The 18,318-nt window shown below is 43.6% G+C and overlaps 1 protein-coding gene across 1 annotated transcript in view; it reads left to right on the forward strand.

Moving 5' to 3' along the window:
- ush2a (Usher syndrome 2A (autosomal recessive, mild)) overlaps nucleotides 1-18,318 on the forward strand; it is a 744,800-nt gene that overhangs the window by 126,633 nt on the left and 599,849 nt on the right. Inside the window, exons 9-11 of the mRNA XM_067989549.1 lie at nucleotides 3,961-4,148; nucleotides 9,012-9,233; nucleotides 16,934-17,027. Of these exons, the coding sequence (XP_067845650.1) occupies nucleotides 3,961-4,148; nucleotides 9,012-9,233; nucleotides 16,934-17,027 (504 nt within the window). The remainder of the gene's footprint in view (nucleotides 1-3,960; nucleotides 4,149-9,011; nucleotides 9,234-16,933; nucleotides 17,028-18,318) is intronic.

Consider the following 18,318-nt stretch of genomic DNA (forward strand, 5'->3'; position numbering starts at 1 on the left):
GTTTTGGATTATTACACTGGATAAATTAGAATATGAGTTAGTTTGTCTGATGCTTATCTTGGCTAAATCCAGCGAACATCAAATTGTGCTACTCTGCTCCTGACCCTGAAAATCCTTCATCTACCTCCACAAGACAGTTGGCGTAAGGGAGGCAGGCTAGTGGTGATGACTCCCTAAGTTGGGAGTTCCTGCTCCTTCGCCTCAGTTGAGATCCAGTGTACAATCGGTGCATCAGGCATACCTGCCCTATGCCAGCAGAAGTGGGGCCTACCTGTGGGACCAGGCCTCCACCCCAACCTGGATCCCCAAAGATGAAGACATCGACATTTTTTTAAGTGGGGATTGAAGTGGCCTCCTTTGTAAGTGGGCTGTTGAGGGTCACAGTCCTCTGCTTTGTTGGGGGGGGTTGGGGGGTGACCTGACACTTCCCCCCCACCCCCTCCAGATTGACCAGCTAAAGCTCACATTTCAGGGTTTCTTGGCAGTTGAGAGGGGCTTTGTTTCAGATGCACCTCCACACCGCTGAACATCTGCTCCTGCAAACCTCTTTCCCTGACCCCGCAAACTGAAAGGATCAGGTCTCCGCTGATTTTCTAGATTTCTATCTAACCTGTTAAACTTTGCGCGATAAAATATTTCTCTGGTTCTACTGGTAAAAACAACCTGAAGGACCAAAATTTAAGGTGTAAGGAGTCCCAAAGGTGACAAAATCAGATCTTCTTTGTATTGTCACATGGCCACCACCTCATTGTGAAGGCCCCAAATGAGGTGTTTGATGACTGGAATTCTTAGATCTTTATTTCTATTGGGATGTGAGGGTGGTCTCATGCAAAACTAATGCCAACAAATGCTCCAAATTATTCTGCTTAAAGCAGAAATGGAGATAAAGTGGAATCCAATGATTTGTCCAAGTTGGGAGGTAGTTCAAACAATTCCAGAATTCTAACTAACTGCAAATAGAATTTTCTTTTAACATTCTGCTGTGCATTGATATAACGTGCATGTGATCCATCATATGCTATTGGCTGATATATTGCTGGGTGTTTTGGCCTGTGAATCTCCACATGCTAAATTCCTCATCTTGCCTGTGCCATGAGAGGAAGCACCAAGGAGAGAAGAGGCACTTTCTCATGTCATAACAGATCACTTGCAACCAGCTTTCTAGCAGGTGGTAAAAAGTGCCAGTTTGTGACAATACTCATTAAGTTAAAACAGAGAATACATTATTGAAGACCATTAATTAGATCAAATTCACATAGGGAACTGGATTATTACAAAAAAAACCCTTCCACTATGACACAAAAACTGTAAGTCCTGTTAGTGGAAAATGTGTAAAGTGTAATGTATGCTGGATATAGAGGTTCTGAATTTTCATGGGACCAGTGGCGCACCCCTTGCTTAAGAAGGGAAATCTCCTAGAAACAGAATCCACTGGGTTCCAGCTCAGGCTTGGAGTTTTTGTTGGGGACTGTTTGGATAGAACCTCTATCTGCTACAAACATGGCCCATGGTGGGGTGGGGGGGTGGGGGGGAAGGCGGTGAAGAACAGGGCCAAGGAAATTCCTGATGTGGGAATTTTTTTTCCCTCCGGCCCCACCCTCTCTGATGCCATGGGATATGTTTGAAGCAGATGGTGCTGCCTCTGTGCCATACCTCTCCTCCTCCCCCCAAACTCCCTGTAGTCTCCCAACCACTTCAGCCCTGAACTTTGTTACTTTACATTTTTCCCCTCGCCATTCCAAACGTATGTCTTCCAAAAGACCCACCTTCTGCTCCATTGATCCCCTACCCAATCCACTCCTGTTCACTCAACTACTCTTTCTGGCCCCATTGCAGACATTATTAATTGTTCCTTTTCCTCTGGCTCTATCCCTATCCCCTTCAAAACTGTCATCAACACATTCCCCTACTCAAAAAACCCACCCATAACCTATTCATCCTAACTATTGACCCATCTCTGACCTCCCTTCCATTTTTAAGGTTCATGAGGGTATTGTCAACTCTCAGCATTTTACCCATCTCTCCTGTAATTCCCTGTTTGAATCCCTCCCGTCCGCCTGCCACCAGACTTGATTACTCCAATGATACAGCCCTAGGCAAAGCATGAAGACATCACCATCTGTGACTGTGGTGCATTATTCTTTCTTGTCCTCCTAAACTCCCAGCAGCATTTAACATGGTTTGCAATAGCATCCTCTTCCACCAGCTCTCCTCTGTTGTCCAGCTACATGGTACTTTCCTTTCATGGTTTCACTTCTGTCTATCCAGGCAAAACCAATGCCCCTCAATGGTATCATCTTTAGGCACAGGGTTAACTTCCATATTTATGAAGATGACACCCAGCTCTATCCCTCCACCACATTTCTGAACCCACTTCTGTGCCTTTGGATTACCTGTCTGATATCCATTCTTGGATGAATTGTCACTTCCTTCATTTGAATATTGGGACGACCAAAACCATAGTTTTTGGTGCCTGCTGTAAACTCTACTTCCTTGCCACTAATGCCTCTCCCCTCTCTGGGAGAACAAGGCCCTAATATATGGAATGATCAAGGTGCATGGTGCAAACCTATTTAACAGTTAGTATGCTTTGGTGATTTTCCTGTGAATTATGACAAAAATTCTTGTTTTTGTATGGAAGATAACTTCTTTCAAAGAGCCTGGGCTTGATTTTAAAAATAAAAAAACGGGTGGGTTGGGGACGAGTGAGGGAGCATTGAAAATTGCCACCATTTCAGACCTGCCTCTAACCCGCCCAATTCCGGTTTTCACGGGGGCGGGATGAGGGGCGGGTGACCAACCCACTCCCAGGAGGTGGGTCGGGCCTTAAAACCTTTCAAGGTAAGGCTTCAGGCCTCCATTTTTCACTAATTCCCAATTTCAACCCCGGGGGGCTGGGATTCCTGGGCCATCTGTTTTATGCCTCGTGAAAGGAGGGGAGAAAGCCCAAGGCTAACAGGTAGGTACCTCGAGAGGCACAGCTTGTGGGCCTGGAGGAGCAGGAGTGATTCCCCCAGGCTCAACAAGCCTACCTGCAGCGACGGACCCCCCCTCGAACGCGGACCCCCCGATCGCGGACCCCCGACCCTGATCCTCCCCCTCCGACCCCGATCCTCCCCCTCCAACCCCCAACTCTGATCCTCTGACCCTGATCCTCCTCCTCCTCCTCCTCTGACCCCGACCCCGATCCTCCGCTCCCCGGCCCCCCCCAACGATCGCGGACCCCCACGATGACCTCCGATCCCATCCCCCATGACTCGTGACCCCCGTGCCCACTTATGCCCACTGCCCATCCATGCCCCTTGCCCACCCATGCTCCCCTCCCCTCCCATCCATGCAAACAAAGACTTACCTGAAGAGGTCCTCTCCCTGGCTGCTTTCCTGTCCGACTGAGACCAGTCTGTTAATCAGCTGGTCAGCCGGATGGGAAACCGACAAAAAAAAAATAAAAGACGTCCTTACGTCAAAGTCGTATGGACATCCGGGAAGCCTATATTAATGGGTTTCCCGACCTCAAATTGACCCCCCCTTTCCCGGCTCTGTTTTAAAATCACCCCCCCCGCCATCGCGTGTTACCAACAGTAGGAAATGCAATATTTTCTTGTGTGAATAGACATCTGAAATTGCAGTGACTACTAGAAGAACAGACAAAAGCATTTTACCACCAAAGTCATTGGTCCTGAAAATCAGAGCAAATCCCCACCTCCGACTTTGACATCATTGGCCTTGTTCCTCCTCTTACAAGGCCAACTGGAAAATCCTGTAAGTGATTGGGACCTAACACAAATGAAAATGTGGGGCCATTCAATTTTGGATGTTTCGGCTTATTTTTATGAAAACAGTTTTATGGAATACTGCATCATCTTCAACACTGTTCTAAACTTTAATAACACTATAATGTTTGTGTAAATTCACAAAATTAATTAATGCTTTCTCTCTTTCCCTTTTCTTTGTTTGTAGGTTTTCTATATTATTTTGCAGTTTAGTAGCCCTCAGCCAGAAGTTGTTAAGATTCAGAGGAAAAAGACTGGAGACTCTGAGTGGCTGGATTGGCAATATTTTGCTAGAGACTGCACAAGTATATTTGGAATGGCCAATAATGGCCTCCTGGAACATCCTGATTCTGTGAATTGCCTTCAGCTTCCTCGGTAAGTCTGTACTCTTTGAAATCACAATCGAGAATATTATTTTCACATTGCAGTATAGCTATCGTATCTGTCTAATTTGCTTAGCAACATTCTATATAAGGACTTTATCGAGCTTAACCCATTGGAAGAATCTGTATGGCAATTTTGAAAATATGTATGCTTTCATCTTATAAAGCAATCAGTAAAAATTATTTCTACAAACCCGCTTATATTTTATGCTGTAATCTGTTTATCATCTCATTTTTATAATATATAATTTCAAAACACTAAACCATTTTCTATTCATTCATGTATGATTTATCCAATTTTATGTCATAATAGAACCTGTGTATCTATTTTAAAGCTTCACAGTTACCCACAACTAACCTAAATGTAATACCACACACACACAATGAAATTATTTCATATCTAGCCTATGTGTGAATTATGGGATGATTATTCCTATGAATACATTAACGTGTGAAAAATGCTGACCATTGAATTATTTCTTTAAATCTCTTCACACCCACTTTTCAACATTTCTACAACCCTCTCTTTCTCAGTAGTTTATTTAACCTCTATTCTGTACATCTATCTGTTCTCATTTTCCTTGATTTCCTTTTTATTTCAATTTTAGTTCTATTCCTACCCTTTTCCATTTATTTTTATAAGCCTGCTTAATGTCATAGCCTACTTAAATAAATTGGCTGGTAAATTGGGTAAGAAGGCTTTACTGCACTACAAATATAAAAGAATGTACAGGGCCCCACAGCACTTCTTCATTAACAGTGCTCATTGAATAAAGTAGAAAACTGAACTTGGGATAATGTTTATTTTGATATAAGTTTTTGGTACTGTAGTCTGAAAAAGACTTGCAAGATACAATACTCTTCATTTAAGTGAGGGTAGAGCTCACTTAAATAGTCAGCCTAAACAAAAATTTGAGAAAGTGTTTAGAGCACATTTTTTCAAATCACTTTAATCCATAGCCTTTTCCAAACTATCTGATGAACTATTTATTGACATGGTAGCTCTGATTTTGTGAGAAGAGCAAACATGGAATTGAGCTCATCCATAGCACAGCCACAATTCCGCCGGTAGCTCATCAGTGGCTGTGCTGAATTTGCAACGGGAGTCCCTCTTTATTTGAATAGACATGCCCAGAGAACTTGGCCTGTAGCATACTTACCTGAAGTGTAAAATCTGGCATGGTAGCAGCTTAAAGAGCTGCAGCTTGCCATTAAAGAGTAATTTGTGGCGCTGGTATAAAAGAGGACAAATAGTTCACAATGGCACAATGGAGACTACTCCCTTTAATGCTGAAGAGTTGGAGATCAAAGGAGGGTGGTTCTCTTTGGGGCTCAAGGTGACCCTCCAGTAAAAAGCGCAGGTGCAAGCTGCATGGAGGGAAGTTGCCGATCCACTCAATACAGTTACTCAGGTTCTTTGCATCTGGTTGCAAATTAGGAAGAAATTTGCTGGTATCAGAGGCAAGGCAAAAGTGATTGTTCTGCTCACTTCGGCACATTTTTTGTGGAGCCCATCATGCATGGCGCAAATCTAAGATTGGAACACCTGCATTTTCTGGGAGGTACTATTTAAAACGTTTTACGCAGCCATTGCCCTTTTGCACACACTTTTTCATTGTGCCAAAGCTGGTGTGAGTCAGAATCTCAGGCACATGACTGATTCACAGAGTATCTAATTTTTCAACGGCTGACTTGGAGCAAAAACTAAGGTTGGTGCTGGTGGCATATGCAGCCTCATTTCAATACTTAAATAACTTATTAGAAGGTACCATGCCAAATGTCATACCTTCAAGTGAGGCTCCACCACAACACACACATCCCTCATTAAAAATAGGGTGCTTTTCCCCCTTGCTGTATTTTGCTCCATGCAATTGTTGGTTTTGCTAGTTAATCCTCCATTTTGCATTTTTGTTCGTTTTTTTCCTCATGGCAAAACGTCCCTTTATTGTTCGTGATTGCTGCTGGCATTTAAATCACATCACACAAAGAAGTGAGGATGGGTAGTCATTAGCGTGAAGTCAGCTCTCTGTGCTACAGTGGCACACTGCCCAAGGAATAGCAGTCCCAGTGCTTTTGTGCCAAGACTGTGTTATCAGCCCCTGATTTGTTGTTACAGCCTGAGAGTCAGTCAAAGAGCAGGAGTGTATGGTGATAATCTATTATTTGAAGTGTACGTATTAACAGTAGACAGGTTTAGTGTTCACCCAGGACAACTTTGTGTATAAGGTCACATTTGGTTCACAGGTAGTGTGTGCTTGCCTGTGAACCAGGGCAGGTGGTCAATGTTGTCGGAGCCTGTGCACAAGCTGTGTGCAAGGCTCATTAGCCCCCCTGAAAGATATTCAGGTTAGAAGTCCTCCCCTTAATTGTGCTAATAGAAAAATGTCTATTTTCCTCCCTGATAGTTCCCCTCACCCCCACTACATCCCATTCCGTTCCTCCTTCTGCCCCTTCCCTGGCAGGTTCTCAATTGGCAGCCAGCAGCCCTTCACTCAAATTTCCAGCCTATGCCCTCCTTGAGGCCACTGACGGATCATGAGTGACATGCCTGGAGTGCCAGAAAAATATTCAAATGGGCTAACCTTGTGTTAGTTGAAGAGGTCAGCTCATTCCAGCATCAGTGATGCTGCACAGGGGCCGCTTTATCAGCCCCATTTTAAGCTCAGCTTGACACTGCACTGGAGTTCCAATTCATGCAGCATCAAATCTAACTGTCGTGTGATGGCCTCCACATGGTGGTTCTTACACAACTGAGCTCCAGAATCAGATCTGAAGCTGACTCTGGAGTTATAAGCCCCATTTTAACTGCCCTATAAGAAAGGGGATGTGGAGGGTTAAAATAAGGGCAGCGTACTTACCTCCCTGTTTGCACTACACCACCACCTGCTGCTAATTTAATTTCCGGATTTCAGGAGGTGAGGGCCTCATAAGTATTCAAATGTTGGGGTCCGCTGACAACATTCGGACCCTGTTGTGATTTTAACACCGGACTGTGCGAATTGCACACAGTGCCGAATGCATCAGGGAAAGTTGACAGCTGATGGATCCGGGGCCAGAAGAGGGCCAGCGAGGTAAATTTTCTACAGTTTTAATGGTTTTCTTGTGGGACAGGAGGCGCAGGCATGCTCTTCAATGTTCCACAAGGAAACCTTGGGTCTTCCTTGCCCTGGGCTTCCCTCCTCCACCAACTACTTCTCAACTCACAACAACTTAGCTTAGTGCTGGGGTCTGTTCCCTTGAGTCCATGGCATCAGCTTCCTGCTGCCAGAAATCCTGCTCCCGCTCATCCCCCCACTGGCTTTGTCATTCCCGCTAGGTTCGAAGGGGAGTCCTCCTTGAATATGGTGATGAGGCCCGGGGTTAAAAAGGCCCAGGCACCATGCCGGCATGGCCGCGTGAGCTTGTCATTCGTCCTGCCCCTCCACACTGCACTTGCGCCCCAAGTTAAAATTGGGGCTATAGTGTTAAGAACATAAGAACATAAGAATTAGGAGCAGGAGTAAGCCATACGGCCCCACGAGCCTGCTGCTCCATTCAGTGAGATCATGGCTGATCTTCAACCTCAACGCCACTTTTCTGCCCGATCCCTATGGCCCTTAATTCCCTCAGTATCCAAAAATCTATCGATCTCAGTCTTGAATATACTCAACGACTGAGCATTCACAGTCCTCTGGGATAGAGAATTCCAAATATTCATGAACTCTGAGTGAAGAAATTCCTCCTCATTTCAGTCCTAAACTTTAACGTTACTTTTACAATGCGATGAAACAGGAAATGTATTGAAGCAACACACCTAAGGTTTCCTGAATCTGAGCCAGGATAAAGAAATTCAGGGGGAAATTTTAACCCTACCCGTCCGATGGGAATCAGGCTGGTAGTCAGTTAAAATCGCCTAGGTCACTATGCCCTGGTGCCACCAGGAGCTGACCTTCTATGATTTTTACCTACCTCAACTGAGCAGGCGGCAGTGCCAATGTCAGTGAAGCCCTTTTTAACATATACATGACTTAATCGGGACCTGACTGCAATTTTAATTAGGCAGTCTGAGCAGGAAGCGGCAGTGAGTTTCCTGCCAGGCCAACCCAATGTTGCAGAGGATCGGGGCCAGAAGAGGAAAGCTCCTCTGGGCCCCACAAGGAAAGCTTAGGCCTCCTCTGCCCCTGACCTGCCCCCCACCCGATTGCGGGACCCCTGGGGGATGACTCCTGCACTCGATCCCGTGACTTATCTGCTGTTGGCGGGTGGTGGGCCACCGGATTTACCGGCGCTTCCCGCTGACTTTCCACCTAGTACGATGAGCAGTCGGCTGGCAGAATTTAAATGAAGCTCAGGAGTTAAAATACCCTGGGCCTCATTTCCGGAGCAGTCGGTGAAATTACCGTTGTTTTGTAATGGTTTATTTATTCTTTAGTCATTTTCCCCATGTTTTTATGAAGCCACGATTGTTAGTTCAAATGCAGCCATGCTACTATCTCTATCATGTTATTTTAGTCTATGGATTCCTGTCACTCGAGAATGAGCTTACACAGGTTTTGTCAAGGCCATGAGAGTAATAGAGTGCAAACTGGCACGATTAGGAATGCAGTTGCAATGACACCTTAATAGCCAATCAAAGAGCAGAAGTTACAATGGCCTTGAAACAGTTGAAAGAAATTTGTATTTGGACTTCTACATCTATGGGAAATAAATGAATGAATGAGGATAAATGATTAATAGGTACATGGAATTACTCATATAAACTAGGGACCCCAAGTAATTTTTTATTTGTCTGCTGAGTAAACCATTTTTATTCAGTTCAGATGTGAATTAATTATTTTTTTCTTTCCTTTTCAAATTTATATTTATTTTTTACCAGAAACATTCCATATTCACATGGAAATGTGACTTTCAGTATATTGACTCCTGAACCAAATAAGCGTCCTGGGTACAATGACTTTTATAATACTCCAGATCTTCAAAAATTTGTCAAAGCTACTCATGTAAGAATTCACCTGGGAGGCCAATACCATACCAGACAAACGTCAGTGAACTACAGGCACAGATATTATGGAGTGGAAGAAATCACTATCAGTGGAAGGTAAGGTTTGATGAAGTATTCAAGAAATAGCATTTAAATGCTTTCCATGAATATAAGTCAAGTTAACCAGGCAGATGTTTTCTGTCTAAAATGACCAGTGGAGAATATTTCCCAATTTATCATGACTGGTTGAGTAACATTTACCTTCCAGTTGAGATATTCTTCCACTTATATACATCTTCAGATTATATACATATTACAGCTGTCATCTAAAATATGTACTGGTCAGTTCTGTAACATATTTCAATTATAATGAGATACAGGTTTATTTTTATTTAATCTTTTTGGCTATCAAAAGTCCTCTTTTGTGCTTGTGGAGTTTTCCCTTTGCTTTCATTGGGTGGTCTTTTATTAATCATTTTATTATTCTTGATACAGTGTGAAAAGAAAAGTAAATTACTGGGCTTGGGAGTACCTGTCATATATAGCTGAAATATGTAACTGATGCACTACATATGAATGCCAATGCAACACAAATATTCATGCAGTAAGGCGCATTCAGAACCCTTTACACTAGGTGGAATATTATCAAATCCACATCATTATTATCCAGGACAAAAATATAGATAAGCAGTTTTTAACTCTCATATCAATGCCATTATCTCTTGTTATATACATCACTTCTGTGAATGTACTGGAAGTGATTGAAAACAGAGCTAGCTTACTGAAAGAGTTATCTTCCACAGGTCTCAGCAGTACAGTGTAGAATGTTCATGGTTGAGAAAGCCTTATAATGGCATTTACTTGAAAACATAACCCCTCCAGCAGATATGTTATCTAATTACTGTGTACAGAAGGTCTGCAGTGATACTATATTTCAGTTGCCTTTAAGCAGTCCATAAAGATAAATAATTGCATATAGTCATATGTTTTGTAAGTACGTACAGTAGACAATCTTTTATCAAACATCTTTGCCATTTAGTATTGAAAAGTAGCAAGAAATGACGTGATATTATAACACAAAAAGCCAAATTAGATTTCTAGTGGATATTCACTGGACATTTGGGTCCTGAAAATCTGTGATGTGGCACATCTCAGTGTAAATTGAAAAATTGTCCCACTCCTGACCTCTGCTACTGACCCTGCCAAACTTAGTAGGGTCAGGGGGAAATCCACTGATTTACATGGCTTTCATAGGCTGGGGATGTGATTGAAAAGTTTGGTGGAAGATTCCTGGGCTGGGGGGAGTATGCTAGATTTCCCCCATACCCCAGAAGAATCCTTAAGCTGCCCCTGCAGACCTATTACAAAGGGGGCTGCTATAAAATCTTCCAAAATCCAGGTCCTCATCTTGACCAGATTTACAGTCCTGGTCTGGACTCCAGGTGGGCTGCACAACTGCCAATTAGATGGCTGGGTTCCAGTGCTGACTATATGCTAAGTCCCTAGGTCCAAGGCACTGACTCTGATGTTTAGAGTCCCCACTTCCAGCTCTCCCCTCCCTTATGTCAGTGGCCTTGTAAAGGGCAGGCGGAGGCTCTATTCCCACAAGGCCATTCAGGAAACCTTAGCGGTAAGTCAGGTTCCAATCTAGTTTTTGACCATTCCAGCAATCTACTGTTAAGTTATATTGGGAGTTTGATGGAACGGCTGTGAATTTTCTGGCCCACTTTCTATTACTTATGGGGTTGTTTCTCAAGAGTTTAATCTCAGTATGATCAAAAAATGCATTATTGATAATGTTTAATTTGTTTACTCATTTTACATCTTCAAAAAGGCAACTGCAAATGTTCAGTTTTCAGGATTGTAAAAACTCAGAGGTTTATTTTCTGCCAGAAATTCAAAGAAACAATCATAAAGAAGTAAGTACACTATAATGTGCAGAAAACTGGTTTTAAAAAAAAGTAGTAATGGCCATTTACACTATTCAGAATTTTCTGTCCATTCTAAAAAATGTGTGCTGTCATTAATAAAAACATGTGTGCATTATAAGACTATTAAGGCCTTGTTGATGACCATTTCTCATTCTCATTACTCATCTCACCTCTTCCTTTCCTTTCATAGCAACCACTGGTACTATTCTCTTCTCACTTGCTAGCCTGTGCAGAATCACCAACCTCTCTCATCATTCTTTTTTCACTTCACACTGCATACACGTGTTTTCCATTCAAGACCTCCCAGTGGAAGTGATGAGCCTCAGCCCCATGGGAGTGACAGTGGCGCAGCAGGAGCATCATGTGCTGCCCTCTATCAGGATGTCAGCTCCCTTGCCACCCCCTCAACCAGTATCAACAACGGTAACAGAAAGCCAGTTGTCCCAGATTGCTCCGGCGGCAGCCGAAGTTCTGGAGTCTGGGGTCTGGCCCTCAAAGGCTTGAGCTCCCATAAGTTGTCGGCCACAAGCAACTCAAAAGTTACATAAGCATCAGCAGCCTTCCACTAGCTTTGCTGAAGCCACTGAGGGAGGACCTCCTCGGAGTAGAGTTAATAAACTTTTGTTTAAGAAAAGTGCTATTGGTGATAAAAGAATCCATTACAATATTCTGTTTGGAATTAAAATCAACATCTTTATCAGATTTGGCACTTTGGTCTATAGTCTCTTTTCATTGCAGCTTAGTCTGCATTGTCGGAATTTAATTGATAGAGAGGTTGGCTGAATGGGTTCAGTGTTCTTCAATACAGAATCAAGGGACTGGTGAAGGAAGTATCAAGGACTTTAATGCCCTGAGCGTTCTGATGACGTAATTGGGAAGCAACACTGCCATTTAAATCAGGTCCCGCTCCTCTGGGGCTTCCCGTGCCTGAATTCAGGCAAGTAAACATCGTGGGACGGAAACACGTCAGGAAGACGGCGCAAACCATGCCCCCCCCCCCCCCCCCCCCCGCCATCTTAACCCCATGCATGCGCCAATATCACTGGACGGAGGGATTAAAATTGGTCCTCTACTGTCGAGTTCTGTCCAAAATTAGGCCCTTTTGACATAGATACAATGGTGGAATTGCTGCTGCTGTTTAGGCATTGCAGAGAACTTTTGATTTTATTTGGATTACTGGCATTTTCTTTTCTGCTCTATGAACGAAACACAGACAACAAGATAGATGAAAAGTGAATAGCACTCACAAGGATAAATTTTGAGAGGTGGCATTCTTGGCATGGAGCCTTGCTTGATAGGATCACTGATTGCAGGTAGATCACTTAACACTGTATGGCCAGTTCTGTGACCTGCAAAGTTAATTGCTGGAATACTCCCCTTACAAAATTTTTCCTTTTCTCTCAGCTCTCTTCTGCATCACTCTTTGGGATAATTTTGACTTTGTGCAATAATGTAAAATGGGTGATAGTGAATCCGTAGTCAATGGAAATAAAAATCGGGAGAGACATAAAACAGGTTGCCGATTGACTATTAGTCGTTTTACACTATCGCACAAAGTCAAAATCACCCCCTTTGTCTTTTTATTCTTTTCTTTCAGGTGGGAAGTGGGACATGGTGTAAAGGAGAAAGGAGCCACAAACTACATTTGGTATGGGTGTTGCATGGAAAATGTGGTCCTCAGCAGCTGCCTTCCCATCCTTTCCCACAATCACTTATGCTGCCCCCAGGCCCTCACTGCCACCACGTTCCCTACTCCTTCACTTTCTCACTACCTATACCCTTTCTTACCATTCCTATCACTACACCACCTCTTCTTCTCAGAGAAACCCACCAAACCCCTGTTTCCTCCCTGCCCCTTCCTTTGCTGTTACTCACCTCCATACACATTCTTCCTCTCCCACTTCCAACCCCCATGGGTGGATGCCGAGTGACCAGAGGCCCCTCACCGTCAACCAGTTTCCCTCCTCTCTTCCCTATCCTACCCTCTCTTATTTGTTCCCTTACTACCTACCAACAACGTTTTTTTCCAACAACGTTCACCTGAGGAAGGAGGAAGCCTCCGAGAGCTTGTGAATTTAAAATAAAATTGCTGGACTATAACTTGGTGTTGTAAAATTGTTTACAATTGTCAACCCCAGTCCATCACCGGCATCTCCACATCATACCTACCTATTCTACAGTCCTCTGATGAGATGGTTAAGTTGGATAGTTGAGTCATTATCCTGAGAGGTAAATGTCTCATCCACACCTCTTCCTGCAATGTTTTCTGGACACTGACTCTGGAGTTTTCCCTTTAGTATGCAAAATGGCCACATTCCTCTCCACTTCCTGCAGCAGCTCCTCCAAGCTTCCTTCTTCAAAGGAGCAGTTTTCACAGTTCCTAAAGGTACAGCAAGCAGGCTCCAGTCAAAATTCTACATCCTTTTTTTAAGTGCAGCAGAGCATTTAAGATCTGCTAAACTCTTCATTGCCCATCCACCAGCTATAAAAATATTCTCTGCCTACGAGAACAATACACAGAGGGCTCAATCAAATTATTTAAGTTATCTGACCCTGCCAAATACAGCAGGGTTGGGTGGCACCTCTAGGTGTATGGGAGTATGGATAGCCTAGTTGGTTTTCCCCCCACAGGGAATCTCTGCTTAAGTCTTTGATCTTTGCTGTGTTGTCTAGAGGAGATAGTTACTGTATACTTTGCAAGTGTCTTGGTTTGTCCTGGAGGATCGTGAATCACTGTGCTGATTGCACTGTTGTGCTGGCTCCCAACTCTGATGCTGCAGGCAAATTTCCTGAAATTGTCAGTTAGCCAGCAACATCGAAATTTGAAAGCTTGCATATGTGGTCCAGGTTCCTACCGGATGGCCTGTAACGTGTAGTGAAGAAGTGTCGGTTCCTCAAAGGGCATTAGAGAAAATCATTAGACGAGTCATTGTGTATCATTTCCACTTTCTACCAGAATGGAAATTGTCATATGGTCAGCCCGAGGCATACTGAGAAGGGTACATTCAAATCCGTGCGGCTGAAGATATTGTGCTCTACTTACCGAACTTTTGGCTGTACTTCATATTCCTGTGTTAGCTATTTGTCAATGCAATTCTTATCATTAAGAAAATATGAGTTAAAGATATAACACTATTGATTATATAGCATTTCTGATAATTAAGTTAACAAAATAGAAGAATACTACTGATTGTGTTAGAATTAGGATTTGTACTTTCACATTTGTTTGTCTATAGTATAAAAACATAAACACAAAAGGCTGCAAATTCTGCAGACCAGTTACAGTTGGTGGATGTACAGCCTGGCAGGACCTTTGCCTGCTGCTGTGACTTGCCGATGACCCTGTCCCAGATTCTGGGGAAGGGATTATTTGAATAGTTGGAATGGACACCTGCGCCTGTAGCAGCAAAACAGAAGTGCTCATTTTGCTAAAGTGTTGGACCTCGGAGTAGGACCTTGCTGCTCTGAGAGGAGAGCCCAAAGCCCAAATTGGGCCAAAGAAAATTATCATTATGATTTTTAAAATTCCCTTCAGGTAATAGATCGGCAGCTTGCCTAAGGTAATTGATCCCTCTGAGATTAATTACCACTCACTTATCATTTGATGGGACCTTCACTCGCCCCAGAAAGGGACCCACACCTATTCTCAGCAATGTAGATCCTTCTGGGTCTATCAGGGGTGCAGTGGGCAGAATTCCTGGAGAAGCCAAGACACAAAGGAATCATTTCAGTGTTGGAGGCAGTGTAGAGAAGAGTCCTAAGGCTGATCACTAGTGTCAAAGGTATAAGCAGTGAGAAAAGACTGGATAAACTTGGACTTTCCAGTCTTGAAAGGAGACATTTGAGAAGTGATCTTAAGACAAATAACAGTATGAAAAACATGAATCTGTAAAACTACTTTAAACTAAATTGTGAGTCCAGGACAAGCAGACATAGGTTCAAGTTAATAAATGGCAAAATTAGGATGGACATCAGGAAGTTCTTCCTATGAGTGATCAATACATGGATTCTCAGATAAAATACCTAGAATCATTTAAGAAACAATTGGACGCTGCACTCAAGGAACCTTAAGGTCTTTCTGGATGGATGAACCAAGATGAACTTAATGGCTTTCCTCATCCATAATTATCTCATGATCACAATTGCACTGCAACTCCAGACTATCCGTGAGCGACGCAACAGCAAATTAATATTATATCCAGTTCTGGGGTTCAATTTTAAAACCAAGCCGGGAAGGGGGCGGGTGGGGTCAAATTGAGGTTGGGAAACCCATTAGTACCGGTTTCCCGGATGTCCTTACAATTTTGACGTAAGGACATCTTTGATTTTTTTTTGTCGGTTTCCTGTCCGACTGACCAGCCTGATTGATGGATGGGTGGGAGGCAACGGTGTGCACGGGGGCATGGGTGGGCATGGGAGGCATGGATGGGCACAGGGCATGGGTAGTATAGGTTGGCATGTATGGGCGTATGTTGGACGAGGGTTGTGAGTCATGGGGGATGGGATCAGGGGTCAGTCACGGGGGGGGGGGGAGGTGCCAGAATTGGGGATCATCGCAGGGGTCTGCAATCATTGAGGGGGAGGATCAGGGATCGAAGGATCGGAGTGGGGGGGAAGATCAGGGGTCGGGAGCAGATTGGGGGGAGGGTCGGGGGATGGGGAGGATCGGGGTCGGGGATTGGCGGATGGAGTGGGGGAGAGGATTGGGGTCGGGGGGGTCTGCGATCGGTGGGGGGGGTCCGCGATCAGGGGTCGTGTGTCCGCGATTGGGGGGTCGGAGCAGGTAGGCTTTTTGGGCCTGGGGGAAGCACTCATGCTTTTCCGGACCCAGAAGCTGTGCATTTCTAGGCATCTACCTGTTTGTCGCGGGCTTTCTTGCCTGCTTTCACAAGGCGTAAAACTGAGGGTCCAAGAATCCTGGCCCCCGGGGTTGAAATCGGGAAGTCCTGAAAAATGGAGGCCTGAAGCCTCCTTTAAAGGTTTTAAGGCCCGACCTGCCTCCTGGGAGAGGGTTGGTCACCTGGGAGGTTTGGAGGTGGGTTGGGGGCAGGTCTGAAATGGTGGCAATTTTCCATGACCCCTCCCGCCCCCAACCCACCCGTTTTTCTCTTTGAAAATTGAGCTCCTGGTCACTGAGACAAAAGGGGGACATTTAAGCATTGGAGATAGCGCAAAGAAGAGCCATAAGACTGATCCCTGGTGTTAGCGGTCTGAGATAGGAGGAAAGACTGGAAAGACTTGGAAAAAGGCATCTGAGAAGTGATCTTACAGAGCTATATAAGATGGTAAATGGTATGGAAAAGGTAAATCTGAAAAGTTACTTAAATTGAATCACAATGGGCAATAAATTATTCAAACTAGTAAGAGACAAATTTAGGTCCTTTGTATCCACCTCCCATGCAGGTATCATGTCACCAGATTCCCAGCAGGCTTTCTGTGATGCCCTGCAGCTAGCCAGCATACCTAGTCCTTCCGTTATGAAATCAAAAAGAACAGTAGGAGGTTAGGAGTCATCCGTGACAAGTAATCTGCCCAAGGGAAATGCACTGTCACAAATCATGCTGACAACGCTTAAGACACACATATTTACACAAAGAATTATCATCACATGGAATAGACTTCTACATGAACTAATAGCGGTAAAAGTCCTGTAATTACTTAAGAACCAATTGGATACTGCAACGAGAAGGGAATTTCTAGGGCCATGCTGGATGGATGAATCAGATGGGCTGAAATTATCTTGTGATCTTGTGAAGTTTTGCTACTCAAGTAAGCTTTAACTGCCAGAATAGTGACTTCTCGCACATTCTAGATTGTCTGCAAATAAGATGAAAATGTACAGGCTTCATTATTTCGGCAATTACTTTATTTTCTCCTTGTCTGTAGGTGTAACTGCCATGGTCATGCTGTTCAGTGTGACACTACAGCCAATCCATACAAATGCATCTGCTTGCAAGAGAGCCACACAGAGGGCGATAATGTAAGTCTCTACAGAGATTGAATTATTAATTAATTACATTAATTGATTGTAGTGGATATTCTTGAAGATAACACTAATATATACATATATGTTATGGTATAGGTACAAAAGAAATAAGTATGTATTCTTTGTAACAAACTGACTTAAAGTGAAGTGTTGTGAAAATAGTGCACTGTTTGAGTTTATTAATTGCTCTGAACATTTAAAAATACTGCTCTGCAAGGATTAAATTGAAAATAATGTTGCCAAGTCTCTTAAAGTTCACCAGAAATAGATGCAGGGAATGTAACTGAGGAAATTATTGGTGCCAAGCAGACTTCATTCATTTTTAGCTTGACATCAATATTGATTTCTATGTACCTAATACCTTTTCTGAAGCATTAAATTAAGATTAAATGTGTTTGCGATGTATATTGTTTCTGTTTATTTGTATAAAGTGAATGGAGATGACAGCACTCGAAATCAGTGGATTTGAGCAACAACTGTTATTCTCCTCCATAACATATGTGAGGAGAATGAGTTTCTTAAATGTCTCACAGGCATGGCCCTTTGTATCCACCTCCCATGCAGGTATCATGTCACCAGATTCCCAGCAGGCTTTCCGTGATGCCCTGAAGCTAGCCAGCATACCTAGTCCTTCCGTTATGAAATCAAGAAGAACAGTAGGAGGTTAGGAGTCATCTGTGACAAGTAATCTGCCCAAGGGAAATGCACTGTCACAAATCACGCTGACAACGTTTAAGACACACATATTTGTCACACTAAAAAGAACACTTGGTGTGTAATTTGGGAGGCTACAGGTAGACTAGACCGTAGACTGGCAAGAGATGGTGTATGAGGAACAGGGCAGGTAGGAGAGCGAGAGAGAGAGAGGGTGATATTGTCTGAGGTCAGAGTCCTCTGAGGAATGATGGACTTCTTATTGTTGTAATGCTGGATATAATTGGAAGGTATCCTGTATGTGACAAACAAAAGTTCTTTTCTGCTTTGGAGAATCTGCAGCTGGGTAATCTTCAACACTGTTATTCTTCTGCTGCGCCATGACTTAGCCATTCTGTGCATCATCCATGGGCAGAGCAAAGTTATGCAATATGCAACATACCACTATAATCCTGGGGAGGGTGTTACACTGTAAGGATCTCCAGTCGATCTGAAGCATTGTTTGAGAATGCCAACAGTATGCCCTATTCTTGCCCAGCATGCCTCTACTTTGTCTTTTGTTTGATTGGCATATAGGTATCATAAGCCAGGACTGCAAAGGGTAGCTCTGCCTCTCAGCAGCCAATCTTCC

The sequence above is a fragment of the Heptranchias perlo genome, chromosome 8 (genome assembly GCF_035084215.1).
Source record: "Heptranchias perlo isolate sHepPer1 chromosome 8, sHepPer1.hap1, whole genome shotgun sequence".
Lineage (NCBI taxonomy): Eukaryota > Metazoa > Chordata > Chondrichthyes > Hexanchiformes > Hexanchidae > Heptranchias > Heptranchias perlo.